This window comes from Sceloporus occidentalis, unplaced genomic scaffold (genome assembly GCF_023333645.1).
Source record: "Sceloporus occidentalis isolate IW3139 unplaced genomic scaffold, rSceOcc1.0.p SCAF_17, whole genome shotgun sequence".
NCBI classification, from domain to species: domain Eukaryota; kingdom Metazoa; phylum Chordata; class Lepidosauria; order Squamata; family Phrynosomatidae; genus Sceloporus; species Sceloporus occidentalis.
The window spans coordinates 13524592-13552356 of NW_028316997.1; the positions used below are offsets into that span (position 1 = coordinate 13524592).

The 27765-nt window shown below is 40.6% G+C and overlaps 1 protein-coding gene across 1 annotated transcript in view; it reads left to right on the forward strand.

Annotated features, from left to right (window-relative positions):
- The first annotated feature begins 5016 nt into the window (after window positions 1-5016).
- LOC149302863 (ceramide kinase-like) overlaps window positions 5017-27765 on the forward strand; it is a 38948-nt gene continuing 16199 nt past the window's right edge. Inside the window, exons 1-6 of the mRNA XM_089482077.1 lie at window positions 5017-5173; window positions 15355-15426; window positions 19212-19325; window positions 20170-20292; window positions 25330-25455; window positions 26657-26720. Coding sequence (XP_089338203.1) covers window positions 5017-5173; window positions 15355-15426; window positions 19212-19325; window positions 20170-20292; window positions 25330-25455; window positions 26657-26720 — 656 coding nt within the window. The remainder of the gene's footprint in view (window positions 5174-15354; window positions 15427-19211; window positions 19326-20169; window positions 20293-25329; window positions 25456-26656; window positions 26721-27765) is intronic.

Consider the following 27765-nt stretch of genomic DNA (forward strand, 5'->3'; position numbering starts at 1 on the left):
GTAAATACCGTATTGGCCCGAATATAGGCCGCTCTTTTTTCCCCCACTTTAAATCTTTAAAGTGGGGGTGCGACCTATATTCGGGGTCTAGCGCACAACGCCCGGGACATGCAGTTCCGGGCGCTGGGCAGGCAGCAGGGTTAGGATACAGATCCCCCGCAGCGATGCAGGGGACCCGTATCCTACTCTCTGATGCGCTCAGACAGCCTCCCCTGCCGGCACTTTCCACGGGGGGGGGAGTGCCGGCATGGGAGGTTGTCTAAGCGCATCACGCAGACGTTCACCGGCAGCGGCGATGAACGTGAACGACCTCCGCTGCCGGCACGTCTGCACGATGTACTTTAACAATCTCCCTTGCCAGGAATTCCCAAGGGGGGAGTCCCGGCAAGGGAGATTTTAAAGCACATCTTGCAGACATGCCGGCAGCGGAGGTTGTTAATGTTCGGATCGCCGCTGCCGGTGAACGTCTGCGCGAACAATCTTGCCGCCCCCGGAAGTTGAATACGCGTTATGCGTAGGTGTCCCCCGCCGGCCCCGCAAGACCCCGTGGAGTCTGCACTGGTAAGTCTAGTGGGGGGGACATCTTGGGGACAGAGTGGCAGCATATCTCGGAGGGGGGGGACAGAGTGGCAGCATATCTCGGAGGGGGGGGATAGAGTGGCAGCATATCTCGTGGGGGGGTACATCTTCGGGACAGAGTGGCAGCATATCTCGGGGGGGACAGAAACTTTTTTCTTTAAAAAAGCACCTAACTTTTAGGGTGCGGCCTATATTCGGGTGCGGCCTATATCCGAGCCAATACGGTATTTTATATTTATTATTTCTTTTATATAGCGCTGTAATTTTGTGTTGAGCTAGACAATGGCATTTCATTGTTTGTTTTTCTATATTATTGATGTTTATCTACTATAGCCTGTTTGGCCATAATGCACTCTCTCCTTGTTTCAAAGACATAGTTGTGCAAAGCATAATGACCTTCATACATAATTTAGTTCATGTAATGTTTTAACCTTAAATATACCTTTAAGATGTTCAAAGTGTGATTTTAGGTAGCCAGAGAGATTGTGTGACCTGTACCACATTCTTTATGTTTAAATCACACCCATTTTAGCTATTGTCAACAGGGTGAAGTATAAACCCACCCAATTATGTACAGTGTTTAAACATAACTAATATTTTTCATTTGTTTGGAATATCACTCTTATTCTGTGTCAGAAACAAGCAAAAACAAAAAATTAAGAACGATAGATCATAAAAGTTACAAGGTGCTGATTTGTACCCTGAACACATTTATTTTCATGGAATATGAGCACTGTAAATTTCAGGAAATAGAAGTTTTCTCCAATATTGAAATTGTACTGATGGCATATGTGTATTACTTAAGTCTACAAGAATGGAAATTGCATGTTTGGAGAGAATCAAGATTTACATTCCATTAAGACAATATCTCCAAAAAGTCTAGTAGTAAATTCATGGTTTCAAGATTCTCTATGGCAGAGACAAATATACATTTTTTAAAATTTGACTTTGATTTACATTGTAAGGAAAGCAGCACTGCGCTACACACTTAGACAACAACTTCCCCTAGGGCTGTCCATTTATGGCTGTGTTTCTGTAGTTCCATCTACAAAAATATGAAGTGTAATATAGTGAATGTGAATCCAGCTGAAAGTCATAGATGTTAACACGATATTACATGTATATATATACATACATATATATATATATATACACACAAAGACCAGCCATAACATTATGACCACTAACAAGTGAGGTGAAAATCTTGTTATCGTTGCACCTGTCCATGGGTGGCATATATTAGGCAGCAAGTGAACATTCCGTCCTTAATGTTGATGTGTTAGAAGAAAAATGGCCAGATACCACAGCACACCTTCAGAAGTCTAGTGGAGTCCATGCCTCGTGGGCGGCAAAAGGGTGATCTGCACAATATTAGGCAGATGGTCATAATGTTATGGCTGATCGGTGTATATATACAGTATATATTATTTATCAAGCAAGTGCATGCATGAGAGGGCACCATAGATGGCCAAATTGACTAAATTCTAACTTTATCCAGTGATATCCTTGATGGTGGCTTGCAAGTGGTGAGTATTCAATGAATGAACTTGTGGAGGTGTCTAGTGTCCTCCTAGGGATTTAATACAATTTGAGGTAACAAGGAAGAGGGGGGGCTGATCCGTCATAATCTTTATAAAATAGATTGAGAAATAATGTTGGCGGATAGACATATTGTCCTTCTCTCTCAAAATCTGTTACATTTTAAACAAAATATCTTAAAAACTTAAATTTTTGAAAAAATGAAGCCTAAAATACCTGCATATAAACGAAATAATCTAGAAGAATGTCCTCCATTTACAATAAATGGTTCTGAATAACCTCACTTATATTATCATACATATTATTATTTGTTTCATTGTTTACTTGTACAAATACTTGTTCGATGGAAGAGGCAGGTGAAAAGTTTTGCTCATATTATTAAAAATGGCAAAAACATGCCACTTTTGTACCTTCATGAGATTTATATCCCATGACGTGATGTTTAGTGTCATAGCATTTTAGAAAGTAAATAGAATATTTGCATGTGTTGTGATATAAGCAAGCAAATATTCAAAGTTTCAGCACTACTTCTTTTTTTAAGAGGATACATCATGACGTATTTGAGAATACTCTAGCTGGAAGAATATTTGACTCTTCATCCAGCTCTATTCCAGGCACATAATATTTTTATACTGTCAACAGAACAGAGTTTGCAATGTTTGCAGACAACTGCGTACTTAACATATCATTTCAAGTAAATAGCTATTAACTCAATTAAAATTGCATCAATGCTATACTCCCTACACAAATAAACCCAGGAAGGTGCCATTTATTGTAATTATTCTTTAGAAACCTCTATTGCGGCATAATGCCTATAAAAGTGGTTCATGAATAACTCTTATAAAGTTCCAGATAATAATCAAGTCATTAAAAAAAGTTATTGTATCATAACTGAGATATACCGCTGTCTGAAGACTATTGAAGGAAGTTCTTTCTGTCTAGCAGAAGTGTGCCAACGGTATGGAAATTCACTGAAATGGTCCCAAAAGGCATTTCTCTTGTTTGTAATGACTGATAATGACACCAGGTGCACATCTCTCTTTGTATCACCTGTTCACACACTTTATTTTCCTGATTACCTGCTTCCTTATTTACACCCAGAAAAAAGGAAAGTTTGACACATAGGAATATTACACCTTGCTTTGTGTCACTATTCCACACCTCAGGGCTGCCAAAACCACAGGGTAAATCATTTGCTTTTCCGCATTTTAGCATTTCCAATGCATAAATGCTAATGAACTTTCTCACTTTGAATTCTTAACCAGAGAAGTATAAAAACGTGATTGTGTTACTGCCAAAAAACACTACAGTATATATATTGATTGAAAGTATGTCATATTTCTTGTCCAAACAGTGATTATCCAAGGTCGGATTAATGAGCTTTGGGTCCTGGAGCAATTATACAGGAATGGCCTCTTCTCTGGATTTCCTTGCTTTTGCAAACTCTTTCCCCCATTTTCTCTGCTTTCTGCCTCTTGAGGTCTTTTTTCTTCTGTTCTTTCTTCTCTCTTTGACAATTTCTTTACACCCTAACACTTCTTTCCACTTCACTTCTGACATCTTTTCCCTCACTTTCCTATCGTCTTTTGCTTTTTTCTGCTACCTTTTAGATTTTTCACATACACATAAATGCATACACACAGGCACACACACATATATACATTCATACACACATATATACATTCATACACACATATATACATTCATTCACACATATCCTATCGGGTCCCATGACGTGCAGGAGTCATCTTCCTTCACAGCGCACCGAGAAGTGTCATTTCCGGGCACGGTGTGTCAGTCAGATGATTGCTGCACATCACGAGACCCGATCACCGCTTTTGTGGGCACGTGAGAGATATAGACTCATCAGAATGCTGGGGTCCTGGAGCAATCGGTTCAGGACCCCTCATTACACCAGGCCCCAGAGCAATGATCCATTAAACACGTGAGATACGCCTCACATACCCCTTATGAAATTCTACTTAAAATCAAAGCGCGGGGGCCATAGGATATAGCTTAACCCCCTAAGGTCCTTAAACCCATTAAAAACAATGCATTGTGGGCCTGTGCATGTCATTAAGGGGTCAAGTGAGGAGCGAACACACAAAAAAATGTGCATAGAAGGGTCTAAAGTGATGTCTAGTGCTCTTATGGGCATAGTGTGTGGTGCAAAGAAGTTGCCCTTGTGTTCTGTAAACACCTCTGGCTTCAAAAAACCACTTAGCCATAAGGCCGGAGGATCAAGATTACCATCTCTCAAGACTCGCATACTCCTCAGAAAGTATGAGAAGTGCAATAAACACTTTGGGTTTTTGTTTTGCTTTTTATTGAAGCCTCTGTTGTAAAACAAAGAGCCAAAACGTGCCAGTGAGGCCATGGTGGACACCAGGTTCCCTTTCCTCCAGGGGCCGTTAGGGCCGGATCGTCTTTGTCCTTCCCCGCAAGGCAATAAACCCCTTTGTTGCCCAACATGCGCAGCATGTCAATTTGTTATACATTTAGATTGCCAATGTAGCCGGATGGTGGAGGCTTCAGATGTGTCCCTAGCAGGCGCCAGACAAGTTAGGTTCATTTTCAAACAACTACACTGTGCACGTTGTTGTGTTTCCCCATACTGTCCTATACCATAAGTACAGTTGAAAGAGATAACGTATATATAACATCATCAGAGCACTGCGGTCACTGACACTAGCACCCTTTCTATCTCTTTTAGCCCCGCCCCTGATGATTTGCATGCGCGGTGACGCGATGCGCATGCTCTGTGAGGCTGCTGGCCCAGACAATGGAGCCGGCGGACCGCTAGTTCACCGGAGAGTTGATGTTTGCAGTTCACGGGGCTGTCGGTAACAGACCGGCAGGCTATGTCAGGGTGCTGGCCGAGGCACTGAGTCGGACACAATGGAGTCCGCCCTGCGGCCCCCTGCCCCAGTACTGTGCTCGGTGCTCTCGGTAAAGGACCGGAGCTGTGAGGTGGCCCTGGACACTGAGCGGGCACTTCTGTCCTGGCGAGAAGTGAGGCCCAGGCGAGGGAGAGACAGGAGCCGGCCGGGAACAGGCAGCAGCAGCCGGACTGGTGAGTGGCACTGACGGTTGTTACCAGCATACTATTGCCCGTATCAGGGGCAACGGGTTGTAGCAGTATGTAGGAGTTAAAGCGTGAAATGATCACCCATCTCCCTGAGTGTGCTGTCACCGGGGCCCTTCTACCCCGAGGTGATAACATATCTCCAGAGGTGCTGTGCACACAGGGCGAGTGATCCATTTCCAGCTGTGTGTGTTTTGATAGATTGACACCCCCTTCTGCACTATGTAGAACCGGGACTCCCAATGATCAGCCATCACATAATGCTCCTGTGTGTCTTCCTTCTGAGAGAAAGCCATCTGCTGTAGTGTGGGTTCTGTAAACTGATCCCCGCTACACGTTACAGCTGCATGCTACATGATCGCATGTATGTGTGCCTTTTTCGGAGTAGGGGTCATTTAATAGTATGAGCTATGGATACGGGGCCTGGTAACACATGATCTGTCACCTCCATTATTTTGGCATCTTAAATACTGTCCTTTGCCGGTGTGCATGGAGTTGTTCTATTTGTTTAGTTTTAATACTTAGTGGAAAGTTCTTTTCAACCAGTTGTTATGTTGGCACTAAAGATCAACAGCGTTAACAAAACATGGATTTGTCTGCCTGTGTACTAACTAAAATAAACGTAACTGGCATTGTATATTTAATAATAAGTTTCCACTCTAGTGGCACTTGTGACATGTTAGTGCAACAGGTTTCCTGTAATGTGATGGTTTATTCTATACTTGTCAATCTCAGCGTGTGGATATGCTCCATACATAGACTTTGTACTGATGTTGTATAGCTTGATGACAGTTTTTTCCCCTTACTTTTGGAAGTTAGTATTTTAGGCAGTTATGCTGGTTTTGGTTTCTCTTTAACGGTGATCTTAAAGAGCATCTGGTACGATTCTCAAATCATCAAAACTATTGCCAAGCAGAAGCTATGTACTGCTAAAGAAATACAGTTGTAAAGTTTTGGTGGCAAACGTTCTTTGGAACAAGAAAAATGGACAGACTGGATGGGCCGTTTTTTCTTTCTTCCATATTTTTCATTGACAGTAGGCAAAGTTGGTTTGTTTCATCTGTATGTCTCTATTTCCAACATACACATGTTACTTGCTTCATCACTGTCCCAGACAACATATGCATATTAAAGTGCTTTGAAACCTGCCAAAAATAAAATCCCTTACCTTTAGGAGAGGATGCCTCTACTGTGGTCTGACTTTTCATGCCACAGTATGGCTGGAATGGATCAAATGCATATGGGGGATTCTGCAGAATTCTTCCATGTGTTTTCAAGGTGGACAATACAGATAAATGTAAATGGGCCACTTGGCTATCGTATCCGTATGATGGCTGGAGGGTCAGTTTTTTTTCCACAGAGAACAGGTAACATTGAGGTGTCACTTCTTGTCTTCCAGTCACAGGCAATTGCCAACCCTTTGGGGTTTCTTAGAAATTCGATTATATAACATGGTCCCTTTATGCACAGGGAATGAGAACATTTGTAAATGTTGATGCTTGTTGAAGGGTGCTAGATTGCTTCCAGCATCCAATCGTTGTGTCAGCCAAACACTGCATGTAACTCTTCAGTACAGCTGTGGCAATAACTTCTAAAATATCTTCTAGGTTTATTAATACAAACCCCTATTAAAGAAGGCTTATTCTTTAAATTTGTTTAGAAATAAAGTTTGTACTGTGCTAAACACCAATAATTGCTTGGGTTATGTAATCTTCAGCAGTATTAGCGGCAAACGAACACTTCCTGCGGTTGTGATGAAGATGAATGTTTTTAGCAGAACTCCTTGTTCTTCAACAATTTCAGCGTAGATTTATGATGGTTCTTTTGCTGCATGACCCAGCTGTGCTTCTGCTGAGGACGGATGGCTTGTCGTTGGTGGTTTTAGCATGGTTTTAGTTCCCTCAGTGATGGTATCCAGGTCCTGATACAGTTGAGTGGCTGCTAGAAATGACACTGTAACTGCCATGATTGTCTTTGTAGCAGTCAAAGGGGAGCCCTGTGTCCATAAAGCTCCATTTATAAATAAATGTTTCAGAATTATTGAGGACAATCCAGTTGCTTTCTGGCAGACTCTAGATGACCATTCATGTTCTTAGACAGAAGTGATTTCTGCCATGCTACTTTTCCATGAATACATTGTATGACCGGTGTCTTTGTAATTTTAGAATCATGACCACTGACCTTGGCTGGAGTGAGCGAAGACTGCAAATCCCTGTATAATGTTCCTGGGGCCTTAGTGACATCCGTATGATTTTTTTCCACCTCTCTATGCGAGAGATATTTGTAGGATGGCCACTACTGAAAAGATTTACCATTTTCATTTGGTAAATAAGACTTCAGCGGAGACCCAGAATCTTTATGACTGTGTAAATTTTCCAGACGTGCATCAACAACTCTTTTCCCAAAAGTGTTCCACATAGAAAAACAAATAAATTGAGCATCAAACATTGGTGTTCGGCCTCTCTTAGTGTTATCTCTTTATTATAACAACCCAGAAAACTAGTGTTCTGGCAACTTTTATATTATCTTTTAATTAGAACAACCCACAAAGATCAGTGTGAATAATCTGCAACAATACAGATAATCTGTCAAGAGGACAAGTGTGTTTTTTCCTACAAATACTTTTTACTTTTTGATAATTCTACCAAAATCCTGGCTGTGGTTTTAATGTCTGTGTGGAGGATGCCAAATGTAACAGTTTAACAGTTGTTTATGTTAATCTGTGATATTACATATGATATATTTCTGTAAACGTGAAACTAATATTTATATAGTGCCAACAGTTATATTGGTCTATTTTAAAACGTTGACATCTCTGAAGCAGATGTATGTTTCCTGTGTGTGTTCTACTGCTTTCCTACCCAAGCAGGTGTGGTGCACGGGCTTATTGGGAGTCCATGGCTAGTAGTAATGGCAGACAGTTCTCTTCTTGGTGCCTTGAATTAAGTGTTTGTCATCATTCATTTCGGTATGCATAAATACTAAGCTCTATTAACTCGCATGTGTCGCTTTACTCTGATAAATGTAAATTAAAATGTAGCAATATGCAACATATGACCTTATAGCATTATGCTTGTGACGAGAGCAGTCATCTTACCTTCAAAATGTATGTGATGCTTTGCATCATCAGACCACTGATATTGCACCCTATTGTAATTCATTGTAAGTGATTTTTCTCCCCCTTTTGTTTAATAATAATAATAAAACTTATAGATTTTTTTGCCCTGCCCACTCTAGGCTATAATTACCTCCACTCCTGTTACTGGGATTGGTTACACACTTTACAAACGCACAAGGACAGCACAAAGTTCACATTTTTACTGCAGCCGGCTTTATTTACACAGTGCTTGGACTGCTGCTTATTCATTTGGTATTGTATATGAGGAGTGATGCTGCCAAGGCAAAGCATGGAAATAACCACGTGATGCCTTTTTTTGTGAGAAAAAAATAATAGTGGTTTACTCTGGAATGCTAAATACGTATTCACAAGCAAAATCTACTTTAAACCAGTTTTTGCCAAATAACAGTGTCGTGTAGAGCGTGGTGTTTCTACGTGTGCCTTTTTCTCTTTTGAAACTGCCCTTTTGTGTGCAAAGCCTAAAGAGCCGTTCTGATGCAGTGGAAACATCTCGTCGGTATTCTGCTTCCATGGTGATGCCACTTTCAAACTTTATACTGGGATTGTTCTTTGTTGATCCTCAACATTAGTTATTTGCGTTGGTGTTTATACCGATTGGAACCAAGGCACCTGCAGTGAATATGTGTATATATGGCTAAATATCCAGACAAGAATTGACCTTCTTTAGCTCCATGGATAAGGCTACTGGCGTTTGTGAAAAGTACCAGCTCAGCTTATATTTGGACGGGTTGCGTTATGTCACGAAGGACAGATGCAGACTGAAGCTAGACCTGGGGCTTATTGAAAACATGCAATGCCCTTGTTGTAAACTCCCTTCTAAAACGAGACGGGTTATGGCTCTCAAAGATATGCATGGCAAGCTCCAGTGTTACATCTTTTCCTTCACCACTTCTCTCGGGTTTTAATTTCATGCAGCAATACTAAGTTTAGAAGATCACAAACATCTAGCAGAAGTTTTTGGGTGTTACCATATAGCGAAACAGTATAATTACTGTACATGCTGGTGTAATCCATTGCATTGTGTACATGAGGCTTCTTAGTATCAGTATGTTACAATTATTACCGGCAGATCTTCTAGTCAGCAGCGTATGATCCTTTATGCACTTATATAGTTCATTATTCGGTGGGATCTTTGTAGCATTTAGCACTAGATTGTACCCTCGATTATGTTACTGATGGTTTAAAAACGGTTTCTTATTGAATGCCTTGCAGTGAACATAGAAACACAGAATGATGAGGCGCCATTTCTCTCGACCTCTTACCGAAGCTCACGCTCACACTGTGGAGTGCCCGGCTTTCTCGAGTTTCTGTGAGGATGCACGGGCTGTCATGATACTGGCAGGGCTTTCCCTGCTTCCTCCAAAAGCTGTATACCAGGAAGCCATGTGTCCCGTTGCGAAATCAATTTGAATTTGGATGTGTCGCATAGTTCCTTTAAAAAATAGTTTTAAACACTTTTAGTTCAAAACACAAAGCCATTTGACATTTCTGTGATTGGCACGTAGGCATACAGCGTGTCCTAGACTTGGAATGGTTCAATGAAAATGAATAAAATCATTTTTGTACTCTTTTTCAAATACTCGATTGCTTTATATTTTTCAAGATCAACGAAGGGGTGCGTCCGTAGAAAGCTTTTTTGGAGCAATGACTAGCTGGCTTTGTCTCGCCCTGCTGCGGTGAATGTTCCAGTATTAGAGTCTGTGCTTTAACTGACAGGGAGCTGTGCTTTCCCATTAAACTGCCTCTTACTTCTAACAGTGATGCCTTGTCTCTTGGCTGTACAATTTACTTACCAGCCGGCAGCAACACGGCATCATGGATGTGGACAGGGTAGTTTAAACTAGGAAATACTTGTCACTCTGCATTTGTTTGAGGAATGAGTGAAAAGCAAAGGGCGGATTCACTAATAAGAGAGTTGTGGTGAGATCAAAAGTTACATCTATATGTATGAAGAAGGGCCTTCTTTAAGGCATACAATGTTTAAGCTTATTGTAGTACAATCATTTTTTAAAGCGCACTTTGGATTTAGTTTTGCAGTCTTCAATGTGTTTTACTGAATTCTAATTGTTGTTTCTGGGCGCGCCAGCCCTTTATATGATCTTTAATGCATGTGATACTTGCGTGTCACCTTACATCATATCTGCAAACACTCAGAGTTAAGCAGAATCCTCTCTATACATTTGGTGCTGTCCCTGCCAGCTATTTGGCTTGCATTTAAAATGGCAGATGGTTGGTATTCTCACCACCAGCCGTCTCCAGCACTGCCTCATGTGAGTCCCAGGAGGTCCGTGAGATGTTAAACTTCTCCAAAAACTAATCTTAGACCTAATGATTCCCAGCTCGCCCATGCAACTTACTAACCAGTATAGTAGCCCAACCCAAGGTTACAAATGCAATAATGATCTAAATTATTTAACCCTCCCAAAAATCTCATTATTTAAAATATGTAAAAAAATCCTTAAGATTAAAAAGCCTTTAAGGGAAGGATCAGCGGTATAAATACTACTAATATGATCACTAATTTATATATTGGGTTATTGTTTTACCAATCAAATGCGTGGAATGACCACAGATTGGCGAACGTTGCTCTGCCCGGCATCATCTTGTTGACGGTTGGAGCAGGAAGCTGGAGGACTTTTAAATGCCAAACATACCATTACGTCCTGTGTCCTGAAACAAGGAATTGCAGGAAGTAACAGTACGCCCTACTCGGGAAAAGGTTACAATGCGTTACTGGAATCCATAGTAAAAATATCTAATATTTGTGTTTGTTGATGGGCATGTGTGATACATGCATAGATCTCACATATGGTTATTTGAGAATACTGGTCTGTATTGAACTCAATTAATGCCATTCTCTATACGTTATATTCAGATACCTCTGCAAACGTAGCTTTATTATCCTAACAATAGTAAATACCAGTGCTGCTGTTCAATGTTCCAGAGCCTATGTATATATCGAAACAGAAAACAATGTTTACCCATGGCAAAGAATTTTACCTGGCAGTGCCAACCAGCCCTGCCCTTTACGAAGCAGAGGCTGCATTATTAACATTACGTACAGAGTATCAATAAAATGTTTAAAGTGCTATAAACACACGCATATAGTGAACACAAAACGTCTCTGTCTGGATTCTTGTTACCGTTTGCGCTAGCTTTTTAGTGTCCAGGTAAAACTGATGGGGCAGGTGTATTTTCGTAGTGTGGCAGTGCATGATGCCCACTGTATCTACAGCGTCGAAGCAGATACCTTCCCTGTTACTTTGCCGATGTATGAAGTTTTGCTCTTTAAATCTGCATGCTGTCAGATTGAGACGTGGTAGTTGTTACAGGCCTCTGCAAGCAGCGAATGCTTGAGGTTATGTGCCTGCTAATTTCCAGTCATTTGGTTGCCCTGGGATGCCAACATCTACTCATCCAAAAGCCGTTGCTGCTATTCCCAAATATATTTAAACCCGCGGTTTACCTGGTCAGAATCCTAAATGGCTGTGACCACTTCCCCTTTTTTCTGTGTGTATTTTGTGAAATAATAATTTAATGTAAATAGCAGGTATCTGCTATTTGTCAGCGTGTGCTGTTTCTGATGCCCAGGCCCATTCATAGTTCAAGATTTTTGAGTGCAACCGCATAGAAAATATTTTCCATAGATCGTTTCTCTTGCTTCTTATTGATGTGATTGTAAACATTTTTTTTAATCCGGGTAATGATACACATTTAACCTGATTGCCAGAAGTTGCGATTACAGTTAGCTCTTGGTTCTTGTGGCAATGGATAGGTTATTGCAGGTATTTAAAGCCATGCCGGAACATGTAATTGGAATTACTAGCTTTTTTTGCGATATTGTTGTTTTATAGGGAGATTTGTGCTGGTGGTAAAACAGGAAATAAATTCTAATGTGTTTGACATTAATAGAGCACACCTGAACCTCTACATTATTGATGTGCAAGGACTTCTAAGACCCTTTTGACACAGGGGACAATTTAGCTGAATTTTTCTAGGCAGATGGTTGATTTAGCAGAATACTTGTAAAGAAATGGTATCTAGAAACTGCTTTAAATCAGTCCAATCAATATGAGTTCAGGAGAAGTTCAGTGTATTAAACACAAACCAATCCCCAGTTGGTGCATGTTTAGGGCTTAGATCTCCCTTCACGTTTGATGACTTCCAGAAAACCATGCCATAGAGCAGACTGCAACGTGCTGAAGGGAAACATGAAGGGAAACAATTAGTGGGGGGAATGTACGAGTACATGATAAAGCTCCCCCCCCTCTCTCTCCCCCCACTCTCTCCCCCCCCTCTCTCTCTCTCCCCCTCCTCTCTCTCTCCCCTCTCTCCCCTCTCTCCCTCTCTCCCTCCCCTCCCCTCTCTCCCTCTCCCTCCCCCCCTCTCTCTCTCCCTCCCCCCCTCTCTCTCTCCCTCCCCCCCTCTCTCTCTCTCCCTTTCCCCCCTCTCTCTCTCTCCCTTTCCCCCCTCTCTCTCTCTCCCTTTCCCCCCCCCCCCCCCCCCCCTCTCTCTCTCTCTCTCCCTTCCCTCTCTCCCCTCTCTCTCCCCTCTCCCTCACCTCTCCCCTCTCCCTCACCTCTCCTCTCTCCCTCACCTCTCCTCTCTCCCTCCCCTCTCTCTCTCTCCACATTTTGAGATAATAGGTTACGTAGCATTAATATAGTGACGCCAATCATTTAGATTTCAGAACCGATGTGTAGATACTTGACATGTCTGAAGGGGAATCTCCGCCAAATAAAGTTTGTGAAAGCTGTGGGAAGGATGTGTTGGGAATTCATTATTAAAGGTGGCTCCTATGGTTGAGGTAACTTGGAGGAATAGTTGGAGGAGGGGCAGACTCATTAACTATATCTGTCTCTGGAGGATTGTATTGTCATGCAGTATTTTACATTATGGTAATGATTAATGAATAATTTACAGCGGAGACAGTGATAAATTTTCCATTGCATAGCAATTAATACTATGGCAGCAATTTACCGAGTGCCTCTCTGAAACATCAGCACACACAGTATTCGTTCCTAATATCCTGTATCTCTGCTTAGAGTGCTGCAGTTGTGAAATATAGTTTAATGCCATGAAGGTACACTGGATGGAGGAATAATTTACTTTATTGTATAACTTTTCTGTTTCTGCTGTAAAAGTAGCCATTACTAGAATTATTTATTATTCCCCCCCCCCCCCCCAATCTGTTATTGTCATGGATGCCCGCAGGAGCGGTTACCTGCTAGCACTCACCGTGATGTTAAGGGGGTGTGAAAGGATTAACTGTAAAAATCACCCTGCATGGCACAGAGCAACTACACCTTAACCCCAAACCTGTTCACCCCATGACCCCAAAACTTTACTCACTGCCACCACCAAGCTCCAATTAAGGTATTAGAAACACCCAAGGAGGTTTTTAGTAACCCCCGGGCTATGCAAATTATAGAGAAGCCCAATTTTATCAAAGACAGGGCTGATTATTTTATATTTAAGGTAAGTACTGTGATCACAGTGCTTATACAAGACCTGCTGCAAACCCTGAAAATGTAAGAGCTTGTGTATCTGTTCTTCCATAACAAACTAAAGACTTATGTAGAACTAAAATGCACCGGCCTACATGGACTGCTGCTGAACATAAAGCGGGCAGTGCTTCATTGTAGAGAAGCACAACGTGGGCTCCGTCTGGCTGTGCAGGCCTGGGCAGTTGTCTTTCCTGTCTTTTGCCTGTAACAGTTCCGGGACATGTGACAACGCTTTCAAATCCTGAAATACATCATCAAATATTGCGTTGTTGCGTTTGCAGTCAATTATCCGGCTCCCTTGTCAAAAAGCCTGGAAAGTAACTTGTAAGCAGTTGTGCCATATCATGTAAAGAACTGTTGTATTTGTTTACCAATTTGTAAGGAGCTTTGCCTAAAATAGTGTGTGTAAATATGTATATACACACTGTAGACTGTAAGCTTGGGTGCAGGGCCTGACTTTGTGTCAGTCAGCATCAGCGTTGGCGCTAAAGGTGGCGAGTGACTGGGCTCAGACCGTTTCAGGCAGCTATTCTACTTAAGTTACATTGTAAACTCATTATGCAAAACTGGTTTTAGGCTGTAGACATTAACTTTTGTAAGGCCTGCTGGAAATGTTTAGTCGCGGACATTTTGTAATCATTGCTGTGGCAACTGACCTTTCCATTCCACCGTAGGCTGGTAGGAATGTTTACCCCTTCCGTGCACAAAGCCATGTTCTCAGTGCCAGTCTAGACAGTTTAATTTGAGAATCTTGGAAACGCCTTCGCTTAATTAGCATGTGGTGCCCGAGGCACGCTATGCTAATTACCACGCAGAATCACGACCAAGGAGTGCTACATTTGGAAGATACATGCTAAAACAAGGAGAAAAAGAAGTCCATTTTGCAACGTCGCATATACATAACATCATTTTCTATTTGGCAGCTTCACACACACAATACAATATTACGCTTCAGTTCGGGTCTATTGCGTAACAAAATCTCATGTATCGTATGTGACAAACAAAATTGTGCTGTGACATTTTTTGCAAGCAAAGTATAGAAATGTATATATTTATTTTTAGTAGTCTTATCAAATATACGAATGAAGCAGTCTCTTGAGTTCTGTCTCACCACTAACCATATAGTTTAAGGTCAGGACAGACCACCGGGCAGCCCAGGCAAATGCCCAGTAGACCCATGCCCTTTTATTTTTTATTGTTGCTGATGTGGCAGATTCCATCCTTTTGTCTGTGGCCATGTGAAAGTAATTTAATCAGACACTGGCCTTATAGTGCCAGGGCTGACTTTAATCCCCAGTCTGGCCCTGCATCAGAACGTGGTGAAGCAACTGCATATATCAAATATTTATGCATTAGTAGGAGTTCTGAAACAATCAACAGACTGTATTAACAAAAACAATGTAATCCGTCCACATACCTTCACCTTATTTGTACTGTATCATTTTGTGTGTTGCACCAAAAAAACTAGGGAATCCGAAAGCCTTAATGTTTTCTCTTTCTTCCAGGAAGTTGCTTGGCGAGAGTATTCCGCAGGGCAAGAGGCATCACGGACAACTTCAGTCAGCAGTTCCCATCAGGTATGCAGAATATTTTTCCTGCTGTGTGTGTGGGGGAATTGTTTCATTATAGGGATGTTAACAAAGTATAAGGTACAGTATACATTGAATGTATACTGCGGTTTGCCCTACGCGGTGCAGTGACTGGTAACCTTTTGACTGCTAAATGTTGTAGCGTTGTTGTAGGTCTTTATATGTTGCAGTGGGGTACCTTACAATATTACATTGAGGCACATATGGCAACTGGCATGATCGCTCTAGCTCCCTTCCAGAAAAGGCATTGGGGCTGACATGTTGGGTGTGACCTGTTATTATGCCAGAGTTATGAGGCTCATGGTCTTAAAATGCAATTAAACTATTGAGGCCATGTCCATGGATAGATAGAAGCCATTTGTATAAATCATACTTCAGAAAATATTTTCTGTTCTGTCAGATTATTTGAGGCCAGAGAACATGTATTTTATATTGTAGTATCTATGTCACACAAAGACAAAATGGAGTCAGCCATCTTATTTCTTAAATAATCTAATAAAGGCTATACTTTTCCTATACTGAGAACAAAGATGTTCTTAGTGAAGCTAGATGCCTCATCAAGTATGTCCTAATTAAATGTATGGCCCAGCTAGATCAGTCAGAAGGAATTTGAGGAGTACAAATTGTGGCTCTCAGTGAAGGTCATAGAATGTGGAATGGCTTTTCAGAGACTTGGTATCCACTAAACATCTGAAATTAATGTATGATTACGTGGGTATTCTATTTTAAAGCTTTCCTTAAATATCGCCTTTCCCTATTATATTACTTTTGAGTAAGACTAATATGATGTAATAAGGATATCCCTGATTATTTTCAGGGCTAGTTAATTAATTTTAATGGTCAGATCTGTCCATCCATTTTGATGATTATTGATTGGAGCGTTTTAATCCATAGCAGTGAATTACTTACTCTACTTATAATCATTGGTTATTTTTCTGATTATCAGTTTTATTCTTTTCACTTAACTCTATAATTTTTAGTATTCGTATTTGCACTTTTCTCTTGGCTAATTGAAATTTGATGGCAGTTGCCTAAAGTAGACTATTATTCCCACTGAAACTGGATTTATAATTCCTCATTAACAGACACCAAGGTAAATATATTTTTTATGTTTTTAATCGAGGTAAACTTTTCATGGTGGAAATATTGGATACTACTAACACTTGCTGTTTTTTGTAAAGCGGTGTCATTTGATGAATATGGGATGTGGGTGTAACGTGCTATATTTCACTTGTTGTTTTTTTTTGCATGTTATTTCCATATGCCAGTAAATTATGCCTAATAACCTAATAAATCAATAATACACTGATAAATCAATAATACACTGTATTCTATGTCATGATATATTTTTACATGTTTTTTATTTTTAGATTTTTGTTTTAACAATAAATTATAGCTTGAGTAGCTATAGTAGTGGTATATCTCATGCATTTTGGTGTAAGAACTGGGGATCAGAGAGAAATATACGGTATCTCTTCATATTAATACCATAGGTGTGTGGTTCTATGATAATTTACAGCATCATAATTTGTCATATTTTATATTATAATTATGCCTACAGTTCCTCCTTGATGCTTGTTTTCTCTGCCCTTTTCTAACTTGTTCTTGCCAACTCTTTGCCCTGCTTCTTCTTTATCTGTTCCCTGTATTTCTTGATATCTCCCCTATTTTTTTCCTGGCTATCCATGCTCCACTCTATTGCAGCCTGTTCTCCTGTCATGTCCCTTTTTAATTGTTGGATACATGTAGCAAACATTTTGAGTCTTTTGACAGGTGCATCCACATGGCTGACTCGCATGTCCCTTTGTCAGTTTAACTCTGTGCAGGCTAGGACCAAAGCCAAGGTTTGTTGTGTAAGCAGTACACTAACGCACTGTTTAGTGCTGGAACAAACTGTAAAAAGAATACAAACCAAATGTAAATGCAGTAAACAAGTAACACAATGCGAGGAAGCTAAGGCAGACCCGGAGACCCATGTGAGATCCTGTCCCAACATTTTGGTTGATGTTGATTACTATGTTAATCAACAAGTGTGATGTAAACCATGGAGACAAACTAAACCGCTTCATAGCACTAACAGAAAAAAAACCCTGTTGTCTTCGTGTTTGTGAATTACGTTTTCTGTTTGCAGGCAGTGACTTGGCAGAATTAGCGCTACGTTAAAGGTCACAGATTCTCTCTTCCTGCTTGTGGGTTGTTTCTGCTCCACCAGTGTGAGTAGGTTTTGTGGAGCATTTACCTCCTTGGAGAGATTACCCACAGTAAAGAAAGTCTGCGATTATGGCAGATGAAGATAAAGGGATTTTCTTCACACAATACCCACTTACCTATATCAGATCATCTTTCATTTCTTGTTTCTGTCTTGTTTGGCCGTTGTGTCAAAGACTGCTGCATATGTCAGTAGACTACGGGGTTTATTCATCAAACTGTGTGTTCACCTATTAGTTGAAATGTGTAGGTACTTCAGTCTGGCCTTTCTTTTGTCACTGCAAAAGCAGTCATGGTTCATTTAGGTAAGGATAGTCACTAGTTACAGAATGAAAGTAAAGAGATCATTCATTGAAAAGTTAATTTTCTGCAGAGAATCCCCATAAAGCTATATCAAGCCGAATAACGTGGCCAAGGCCAAAATCTCTGCAGCCTAATTATGCAGAAAATGTTTTATTTCTTAGACTTAGGACTAGAACATGAACATGCTATTGCAGTAGCTGATAATTTGACATCAGTCTTATTCAACCATCAATGGTAATTGCGGCTTAGTGCATGTTTAGGCTCGAGGCTCTTCTGTGTAATCCCTCCAATGCCTGCAGCCACAGTGATCCTTGAGTGATTTAACATTTAGAGGGATTTGTGAGTGTCCTCCTGCAGCAAATAGGCTACAGCTGGCATTCCCGCTATGCTTTCTACACTGGCACATGGATCGTAATCCACCGTGCTTATTCTTGGATTGAAAATCCTTTTCTCTTTGCAGTTATTTCTGCGGGCCTAAAATATTATTGTACTGTTATCTAGCTATACTTAAAGTGGTTGTCGTTTTTCCAAATCCCATAGATAATATTGTCCCTGTCACCTTAGAAAAACAACCATCTTAACTTCCATTTGTCAGGATCTGCACAAGCTACTGCTGTTCTCTGGGCATTCTTCTTCGCGTGTGCCAGATGCCTGCAGTATGCCTGCCTGCAGTATGCTAACTACTTGTAATGGGGGTAGATGCAGGGGGACTTAAACGAGACAAAATGACCTGCACTGATATGCATGCAGTAAAATGCACTGGAGTCAATGCAGAGACATCCATTTAACACGAAAGTAGGTCTTATTAATTTGGTAAGTGTGGTTAATGTATAAGAGCGTGTGGGCACTGATCAACAACGGCTCCCCTTTCACTTCATTGGGATTTTATGATATGTTTGCTACCTTTATATATTTTGGTCTTCTCTCCTGTGTGTGTTTGCTTAGTTATCTAAATAACATTGATTGCTACTTGTGGCATTTGATATTCACCCTTGTGCTGGACAGCGATTGATTTTTCCAATGTCAGTTTGTTGAACCATTCTTTCCTCCACGTTTTGGAAGATTATTGAGCCGTGTTGGAATGCCCCCGAAACCAGCTCCATGGAAGAAGGCATACAGTATATACCTTGTATAAATTACATGCGTTTGCTAGCAATTGTAATGACACAATGTGTATATGTGTATATATATATATATATATATATATATATATATGTGATTTTCTTGTATGCAGCCTGAGTACATTTGACATGCTTTTGCAGGTGGCCGTTCTGTCCCCGTGTCGGAGATCATTGCGGTGGGAGAAGCAGAGATTGATGGGAAGTACTGTCATGGTATGAAGTGGCAGCACATGTGCAAACCTCATGCATTTACAGGTACATTAAAAATATTTTGTGGAGTGATAACATTGTATAGAATGCAAGTCTATACATGTGATTATTATATACTATGCTTCCAGAACACAGCGTAGTGTGTATAGCTATACATATTTTGTATCTAAGTTCGCTATCTATTTGACTTAGAACAGGGAATTATTATATTTTTTCTAATAAAATGGAGTCTTCTATCTCATAAAATCTGGTAGTGGATGGCTATCTGGCTTTGTGCCATGATAGATAAGCTGCTCTCACATGGTCACCAATCTGGTTGAGTATGGATTGTGTCTTTGGCTGATTGGAAGTTTCCAGAAACTTTTAGTTTGCTGTGAAGCGTGGCTGACAGAACAGCTTCCTTTACAAATGTGTCCATCGATGTTAAAATGCATTGTGAAAGGTTCATAGTAATTTAATTTTAAACAAAATGTGTCAGAGACATCTGATGTACAAAGGGACCTGTCTCTTACAAAAGACCCCTCCATGTGTTCGGGATGTTGCTTTTTAGCAAAAGGTACACATAGCTTATCGACACCTGACTTTATAAGAAAAAAAAAAAGTAAAGAGAGACAAAGATAGATGAAAGTTGGTGCTATTGCCAACCGTTCTGTAAATGCTAGTTTTAGAAACTCTGTACTTTTGTTTTTAATCTGTGGGTGATCTCTATGCACCTTTTGTTCTTTTATCCTTTCACGCTACTGGCTTCCAGCGGATATGGAATCAAATGTGCTATGTTGCAAATACAGTCAAATTTATGTCAAACAAATTTTACCACAAACTGCAGCATATAATACATTGTTTATTGTGTAAGTAGGTACCTTGAAATAACTTCTTTTTTTGTCTTCAGTACATTATGTGCAGAGAATGAAGGAGCACCGCTGGCGGTGCAAGGCAGTGACATTTTGGTGCAGTGATGAGGTTCTCTGCTGTCATTGGCTTCATGCACTTAATAATCTACTAGAGCAACAAAGTAAGTTCTGTTGTAACTGTAGTATTTTTGTAGTTTAAGTTACTGTGCTGCTCTAACTACATTTGCATTGTGTGCGGTGCTTATTTTGAGATCACTAGCACAGCTTTCCCATTCTTTGTGTTCTCTGATATTGGGATTTTGACTTGCTCTCGTCTGACCCTACTGCATAGCTTTCTATTAAAAGATGCCCTGTATGTTGCCTTGAAAATTGTTATAGGCTCTCATGTTGGTGACATTTGCACATTTTCAGTAAGCCCATGTACATGTGTGTGTATATCTATGCTATGCTATGGTTTAGGGCTGCAACTAAGGATTATTTCAATAATCGATTAGTTGGCGGATTATTTTTTCGATTAATCAGATAAAAAATGCAATTTATTTTTTATTTAACCCCTTCGCGACCTTTGCCGGTTCAGGACCGTCATGACATGAAGGTCACTAAATGACCTTTGACGGTCCTGAACCGTCAAAAAGTAAAATAAGCTTAGAAAGTGATCAACGATCACTTTCTTCGCTTAAACGGCGTTACTGTAATGCCTCGATGTCGAGGCATTCAGCAAGGCCGAGATCGGCATCGGGGGCCATGTCTGGCCCCTCCCGGAGGCGTCAACAGCCGCCATACATTGTATGGCGGCGGATGCCCGTTTTAAAAGCGTTTAGGAGGCGATCAACGATCGCCTCCTAAACTTAAATGGTGTCGCTGGAATGCCTCGATCAGGAGGCATCCAGCGACACCAAACACTTACCTCTGGGTGGGCTGTGACCGCTCCGGAGAGCGGTCACAGCCGCCGCTGCCGGTGATCTTCGCCATCAAGCAAGATGGCGGCGGCCCGGGAAATAAAACAATAAAGACGAAAAAGTTCGCTAGAGGGTCTCCAGACCCTCTAGAGAACTGGCTCCACTTGCTGGTTGAATACAGGTACTGCATTCAACCATGCAAGTCAATGGAGCCCAGCTTTCTAATCACTATGTGATTAGTAAAATATTCAAAAAAAATAAAAATAAATAAAAAATGGAAAAAAAAATTAAAAAAAAATGTGCTAACATTTAAAAATTATTATGCAGTGATGTCACTAGATGAACCATCCAGTACCAGAAAAATGTGTAAAAAAAAATATAAAAAAAGTATTAAAAAAATAAAATAAAATTAAAAAATAAAGTTTATTATTTTGAGCAAGTGCTAAAATTTCTCAAAAATCTCAACAAAGAGTTAAAAAAAAAGCACTTCAAATACCCAAGGGGTGTCTAATATATAAAAAAAAATGGCTGATGGGGTAAATTGGAGTGGCCTAGCTCAAAGATAGGGCATAGGTACAGACTGACCAAAATGGAGAAAAAAAGCGCACTTCCCAAATGTGGCATTTTAAATCTGAAACAACCCGACAAACCCATGCATGTCGGGTATCACTGCACTCAGGAGATGTTCCTGAACACACATTGGGGTGTTGTTTGACAGTGGCATATACCAGGACCTGTATATCTATAACTAAAGTACAATTTGTGTGAAAAAAAAATAAAAAAAATTACTATTACAAAGTTTGACAAAGTGTAGTTCTATAATTGGTGCATGGAAAGGGTTAAAATAACAGCATTTGGAATACCCTGGGGTGTCTAGTTTTCAAAAATATATGGTTTGAATGGGTTAAATTGAGTTAACCGGCTTCAAAGATGTTCCAAAGAGGAGATGGAGGCAGACTGACCAGATTTGTTAAAAAAGATTTGGAAATCATAAAACGCTGCTTGTACTTATTGCCCTATAACTTACAAAAAACAGCAAAAAAACATAAAAACATTGGGTATTTCTAAACTCAGGACAAGTAGTAGAATCTATTTAGCTAGTTTTTTTACTTGCTTTTTTAGGTGAGTAAAAGATTTTTCAAATAAAAGTCATAAAATGTGTTTTTTTTTCAATTTTTCACCATGTTTTTTTAATTTTTTTATAGTAAATAAGATGATACGATCAAAATAATGGTATCTTAAGAAAGCCCATCTTGTCCTGAAAAAAACAATATATAACTTATGTGGGTACACTAAATGGGTGAGGAGAAAATTACAGCTGAACACAAGCACCACAAAAGTGTCAAAACAGCCTCGGTCCCACAGGGTACAAAACGAAAAATGAGCCCGGTCCTTAAGGGGTTAAAATAATGTAATAAAACAATTTACAATTTACACTTTCATCTCTTTATTGTAATGGCCTCTCTCTCTCTATTTACCTTCTTATTTTACTGACATAATAATAAAAGCTACAAGAACCCAAACACGGTGTTTCTCAAACTAGGTTTTAATATTCAGATTTTTCATATTTTATAAAAACTATGAGAAAAAAGCCTTGTTTATATTTTCTTTTATTTACCAAACTAACCCCCAGTTATGCACATCTGACCCCCAGCTTGCCACTTTTCCCCCATATATGCCTTATACCTCCTAATATGCCTGAGATTCCACTGTGCCCCTGATATGCCACTGTGCCCCTGATATGCCTTATACTCCTTATATGCCAGTGGTATGCAACTGAGCTCCCTTAATATGCCTTATACCCCCTATATGCCACTGTGCCCCCCTGATATGCCTCATAACTTCCAATATGCCATTAGCCCCCATTTATGCCTTATACCTCCCTATATGCCACTGTGCACCCTGAAATGCCACTCCACGCCCCCATAAATGCCCTGCACCACCCTGAAATTCATTATACTCCCTGATTCACCACTCTGCCTCCCCCAGATATGCCACTCTGAAATTCATTATACCCCCATACATCACTCTAACTCCCCCAGATATGCCATTCTGCCTCGCTGAAATTCATTACACCCCCATACACCACTCTGCTACCCTGAAATTAATTATACCCCCCATACACCACTATAACTCACCCATATACCACTCTGCCTCCCCCCTCCCATACACCACTCTGCCTCCCCCCTCCCATACACCACTCTGCCTCCTCTCCCCTCCCATACACCACTCTGCCTCCTCTCCCCTCCCATACACCACTCTGCCTCCTCTCCCCTCCCATACACCACTCTGCCTCCTCTCCCCTCCCATACACCACTCTGCCTCCTCTCCCCTCCCATACACCACTCTACCTCCTCTCCCCTCCCATACACCACTCTGCCTCCTCTCCCCTCCCATGCTCCACTCTGCCTCCTCCCCCCTCCCATGCTCCACTCTGCCTTTTCCCCCCTCCCATGCTCCACTCTGCCTCCTCCCCCCTCCCATGCTCCACTCTGCCTCCTCCCCCCTCCCATACACCACTCTGCCTCCTCCCCCCTCCCATACACCACTCTGCCTCCTCCCCCCTCCCATACTCCACTCTGCCTCCTCCCCCCTCCCATACTCCACTCTGCCTCCTCCCCCCTCCCATACTCCACTCTGCCTCCTCCCCCCTCCCATACTCCACTCTGCCTCCTCCCCCCTCCCATACTCCACTCTGCCTCCTCCCCCCTCCCATACTCCACCCTGCCTCCTCCCCCCTCCCATACTCCACTCTGCCTCCTGTCAGCAACGGAGGTTCACAAGACACCAGGGAGCCGGGTAGAGAGGCAGAGTGGCGTAAGGGAGGGGGAGGAGCCAGAGTAGTTTCAGCCCTACTATGGTTTGCTTTATTCATGGTATGAGGGGTATCAGGCTTTAAGCTATATCATGCCCTACAAAGAAAAGATTACTTAGTGAACTTGCTTCATATTTTAAAATCAGTCAGGTAACAATTGTATTTTCCATCTAAGTGACATATTTGCTCGATTATAAAATGACCCTGATTATAAGACAATCCCTCAAACTTTGGATCTGAATGAAGGAAAAAAAGAAAAGGCTTGTATATAAGACAACTCTACTGGGAAAAAAATCCAAACCACTGCTTTTGCTTTCATGGCTCTCACTCATACACTTTTTCTCACACGCTCACTCACTCTCTCTGTCAATGTCTCTCTACCTTCTCCACCGACCGCTTCCATGAGAAAGAGAGATGCAGAAGTGCTTCTCTTTTCTCTGCTTATCTAAAATTCTGGTCTATTGGAGTACTTCATCAAAAGGGCACAGCCACAGCATGCACTACGGGAATAGCCTCCCCCCCCCCCGCTCCTACACTTAAGGGTTTGTACTAATAGGACACAAAACAACAGTATAGTCCTGTGCCGTTTTTAGGTCAATAGCCCCACTGCTCCAAGGTAGAGTAGATGCATGTAAAATCCACACTACATAAAGATAGCGGATATGTTAGACCCACAAACATTTCGGGGGTGTAAAAACCCCTTTCTTGATATGATGGCGGTAACATTTGTGGGACTAACTTATCTGCCACCTTTCTGCAATAAAAGTGTGGATTTCACTCGCACCTACTCCTGAGAGCTGTGGTTTTCTTTTTTGCTGGTCTAAATAAAAGGCGACCTTTTTCCGGAAAAAGTCTTATAATCAATGGAATAGGGTAATCTTTTCTTTGTAGTGCATGTTGAAGTTCACTTAGTACTTGATCCATGTCCATCGTAAATGACATTTGTTTCTGCACCATGTACTTGTGTTAACGTGGATTTTTAAGATTTCTTTCCCTGTATGTTTGCTCTTATACTTAGTTATTACAGCTGTGTTAGCCACTGTAAACTTGCTAAGCCAGTTGTAAAAATGAATGTTTAGCTTTAATTACTGATCTTTTATACTGCTTGTAAGGTGTTGGTGTTGATTTTTGTGGGGTTTATGGTTGGAATTTTTTTTTTTTAAACAAAATGGCATTTAACTGATGACCTTCAGCTCCACCTAGAAGAACTGAGCTTTTAATGGTTAAGGGGGACTTTAAATAAACCTCACTCATTAATGATACATTATACAGGGCCTGCCAAACTTTTCCTGCATCAGAAGCTTATTGAGGATGGACCCAATAAGTATAATGCATAGACATTGCATAATGTCAATGAGCTGAAACCACAATTCTCCTTTTTACTCTCCTATCAATTACCTTTAATGAATAAACCCTTTGTGTTTGACTATAACAAGCTATCACATGTGTATCATTATATATTGTTCCATCTTTTTGTTTTGCAGCATACAGACCAAAACACTTACTGGTTTATATCAATCCATATGGTGGGAAGAGAAAAGGAAAACAAATATATGAACAGAACGTGGCTCCATTATTCAGCATTGCTTCCATCACTACGGATGTTATTGGTAGGTTAATAAAGCACAAATACTGTGTAAAGTTTTAAATTCCCCCTTATGGTTATTTGCCTAAAGGCATTAAAGGCGTACTTTTCAGTCTGTTTATCTACTTCTTAACCAAAATAGAACTAGTGCTACTAACAACGCCATCAGCAGGCAAGGTCTTTAAAAAAAAAAAAAAGTGAATTTAGAACAAAAAAAGGCTCCTATAATATGTTTTCATTTTATTCATGCAAACAAGTGGTGATTTTATAAATTCTTCTCCAAAGTGCAAAACATTTCTCTGTTATATAACATAACTTTTCAAAATATTAACATGGATTTTTTCCAAATAAATTCTTTGCAGTACTTTCATAGTGACAATAGCAGTTGAGAAAGATTGCCTACTAATCACTAGTAGCCGTGCCACATAAACACAACACAACACATCAGTTCCAAGCAATGGCATATTCTGTAATTGTCCCCGTTGGATGATTTTCTTTTTTTTTTTCTTCCATGTTATTTCTGGCCTGATAACTGTAGAAATATCTGGAAAGCTGGAACTATAGAAATGATCTTGATTTCGTCAACCTGTGTTATTTATTAACGGAACTCTCAAGGGTTATTACAAACATACATTTATATGTAAATCACTGTGTGAAGTATCTCCCTGGCTTTAATCCCACTATACAAAGTTATTATATATATAATGTGTGTGTGTGTGTGGAAACAGACCAACTCATTGGCATAAAAAAACGCAAGCAATTGAACATGAAAAAAATGCAAGAAGAGGCTGAAATTGATGTTTGCCTTTGAACATTTGAATTCTTTTATAAGAAAATGTTGCTGCACGTATCTCAACCCTTTCAACCTTAAAAATAAGGAGTATTTACGGTTCACAAAGTTTATGTATGTATGTGTGTATATATATATGTATGTGTGTATATATATATATATATATGTATGTGTATATATATATATATATATATATATATATATATATATATACATACATACATAAAACCAACTTTTTGGTGTAGGCATATGCTTCCTGTGTGTTTTTTTTTTTTTTTTCTTCCGTACAGCTAATTCGTAATCAATTGACTGTTATGGGTTTGTTTTGTACCTTGCTCCAGACTCGCCTTTGCTAGTACTTTGTAAAAATAGTTCTATAAGGATTGCCATTAACATGTATTGACCTGTTATTCCACTGGATTTATTCTGTTTGCAGTGACTGAGTATGCAAACCATGCTAGAGATAACCTTTATGAAATTGATCTGGAAAAGTATGACGGGTGAGTGAGGCACGGTACAGTGCATCTTTTTAATGACAACATCCAGCTTGTGTACCTCTGCTTAACATTTATTGGGATAACACTTATCCAAACTTGACGGCTTGGAGCACAGTTGAGTATGTGTGCTGACATCAGATCTGATTATATTTTAAACATATATTTTTCACGTTACCCTAAAAGGGGGTTTCTGTATCTGTTGCTACTATTGATTATTTTATATTGCACAATCGTGTTTTGCAATGCTGTAACCATGAGGGGTTTTTTCATGGAAAACCAGGAAATTTCTTGGTGCGCCAACACAATTGCAAAAGTGTTTTCTAATGATAGATTATGTGCCTTTGAAATGTAAACTTGGATTAGTGAACACATCGTGCCATCTGTACACTTATGAAGATATTCCATTAAAAATCAGCCATTTCCAACATTAACATCTACACTGTATTTGTATCTGATGTTATTTTAATGGGCAACATTTGTTTTTTCTTTTAATAGCAAGGATATATATATATATATATATATAATATATATATACCGTATTGGCTCGGATATAGGCCGCTCCCTAAAAGTTAGGTGATTTTTTTAAGAAAAGAATTTCTTAGGAAAAAAAAAAAACACTTAGTGGAACAGATATGCTGCCACTTTGCCCTCCCCAGGTATGCTGCCACTCTGCCCCCCCGAGTTTTGTTGCCACTCTATCCCCCCCCAAGATGTACCCCCACCCGAGATATGCTGCCACTCTGCCCCCAAGAGGTCCCCCCCCCCAGACTTACCGGTGCAGACTCCCCGGGGTCTTGCGGGGCCGGCGGGGGACAGCTACACAGTACGCGTATTAAACTTCCGGTGCTGGCACTTCCGCCGTGGGAAGTGCCGGCAAGGAAGATTGTTAGCGTACATTGCTCAGACGTTCACCGGCTGCGGCGATGCAAGCGTTAACAACCTCCGCTGCCGGCACGTCTGCACGATGTGCTTTAACATTCTCCCTTGCCGGGACTCCCCCCATGGGAATTCCCGGGAAGGGAGATTGTTAAAGCACATCGTGCAGATG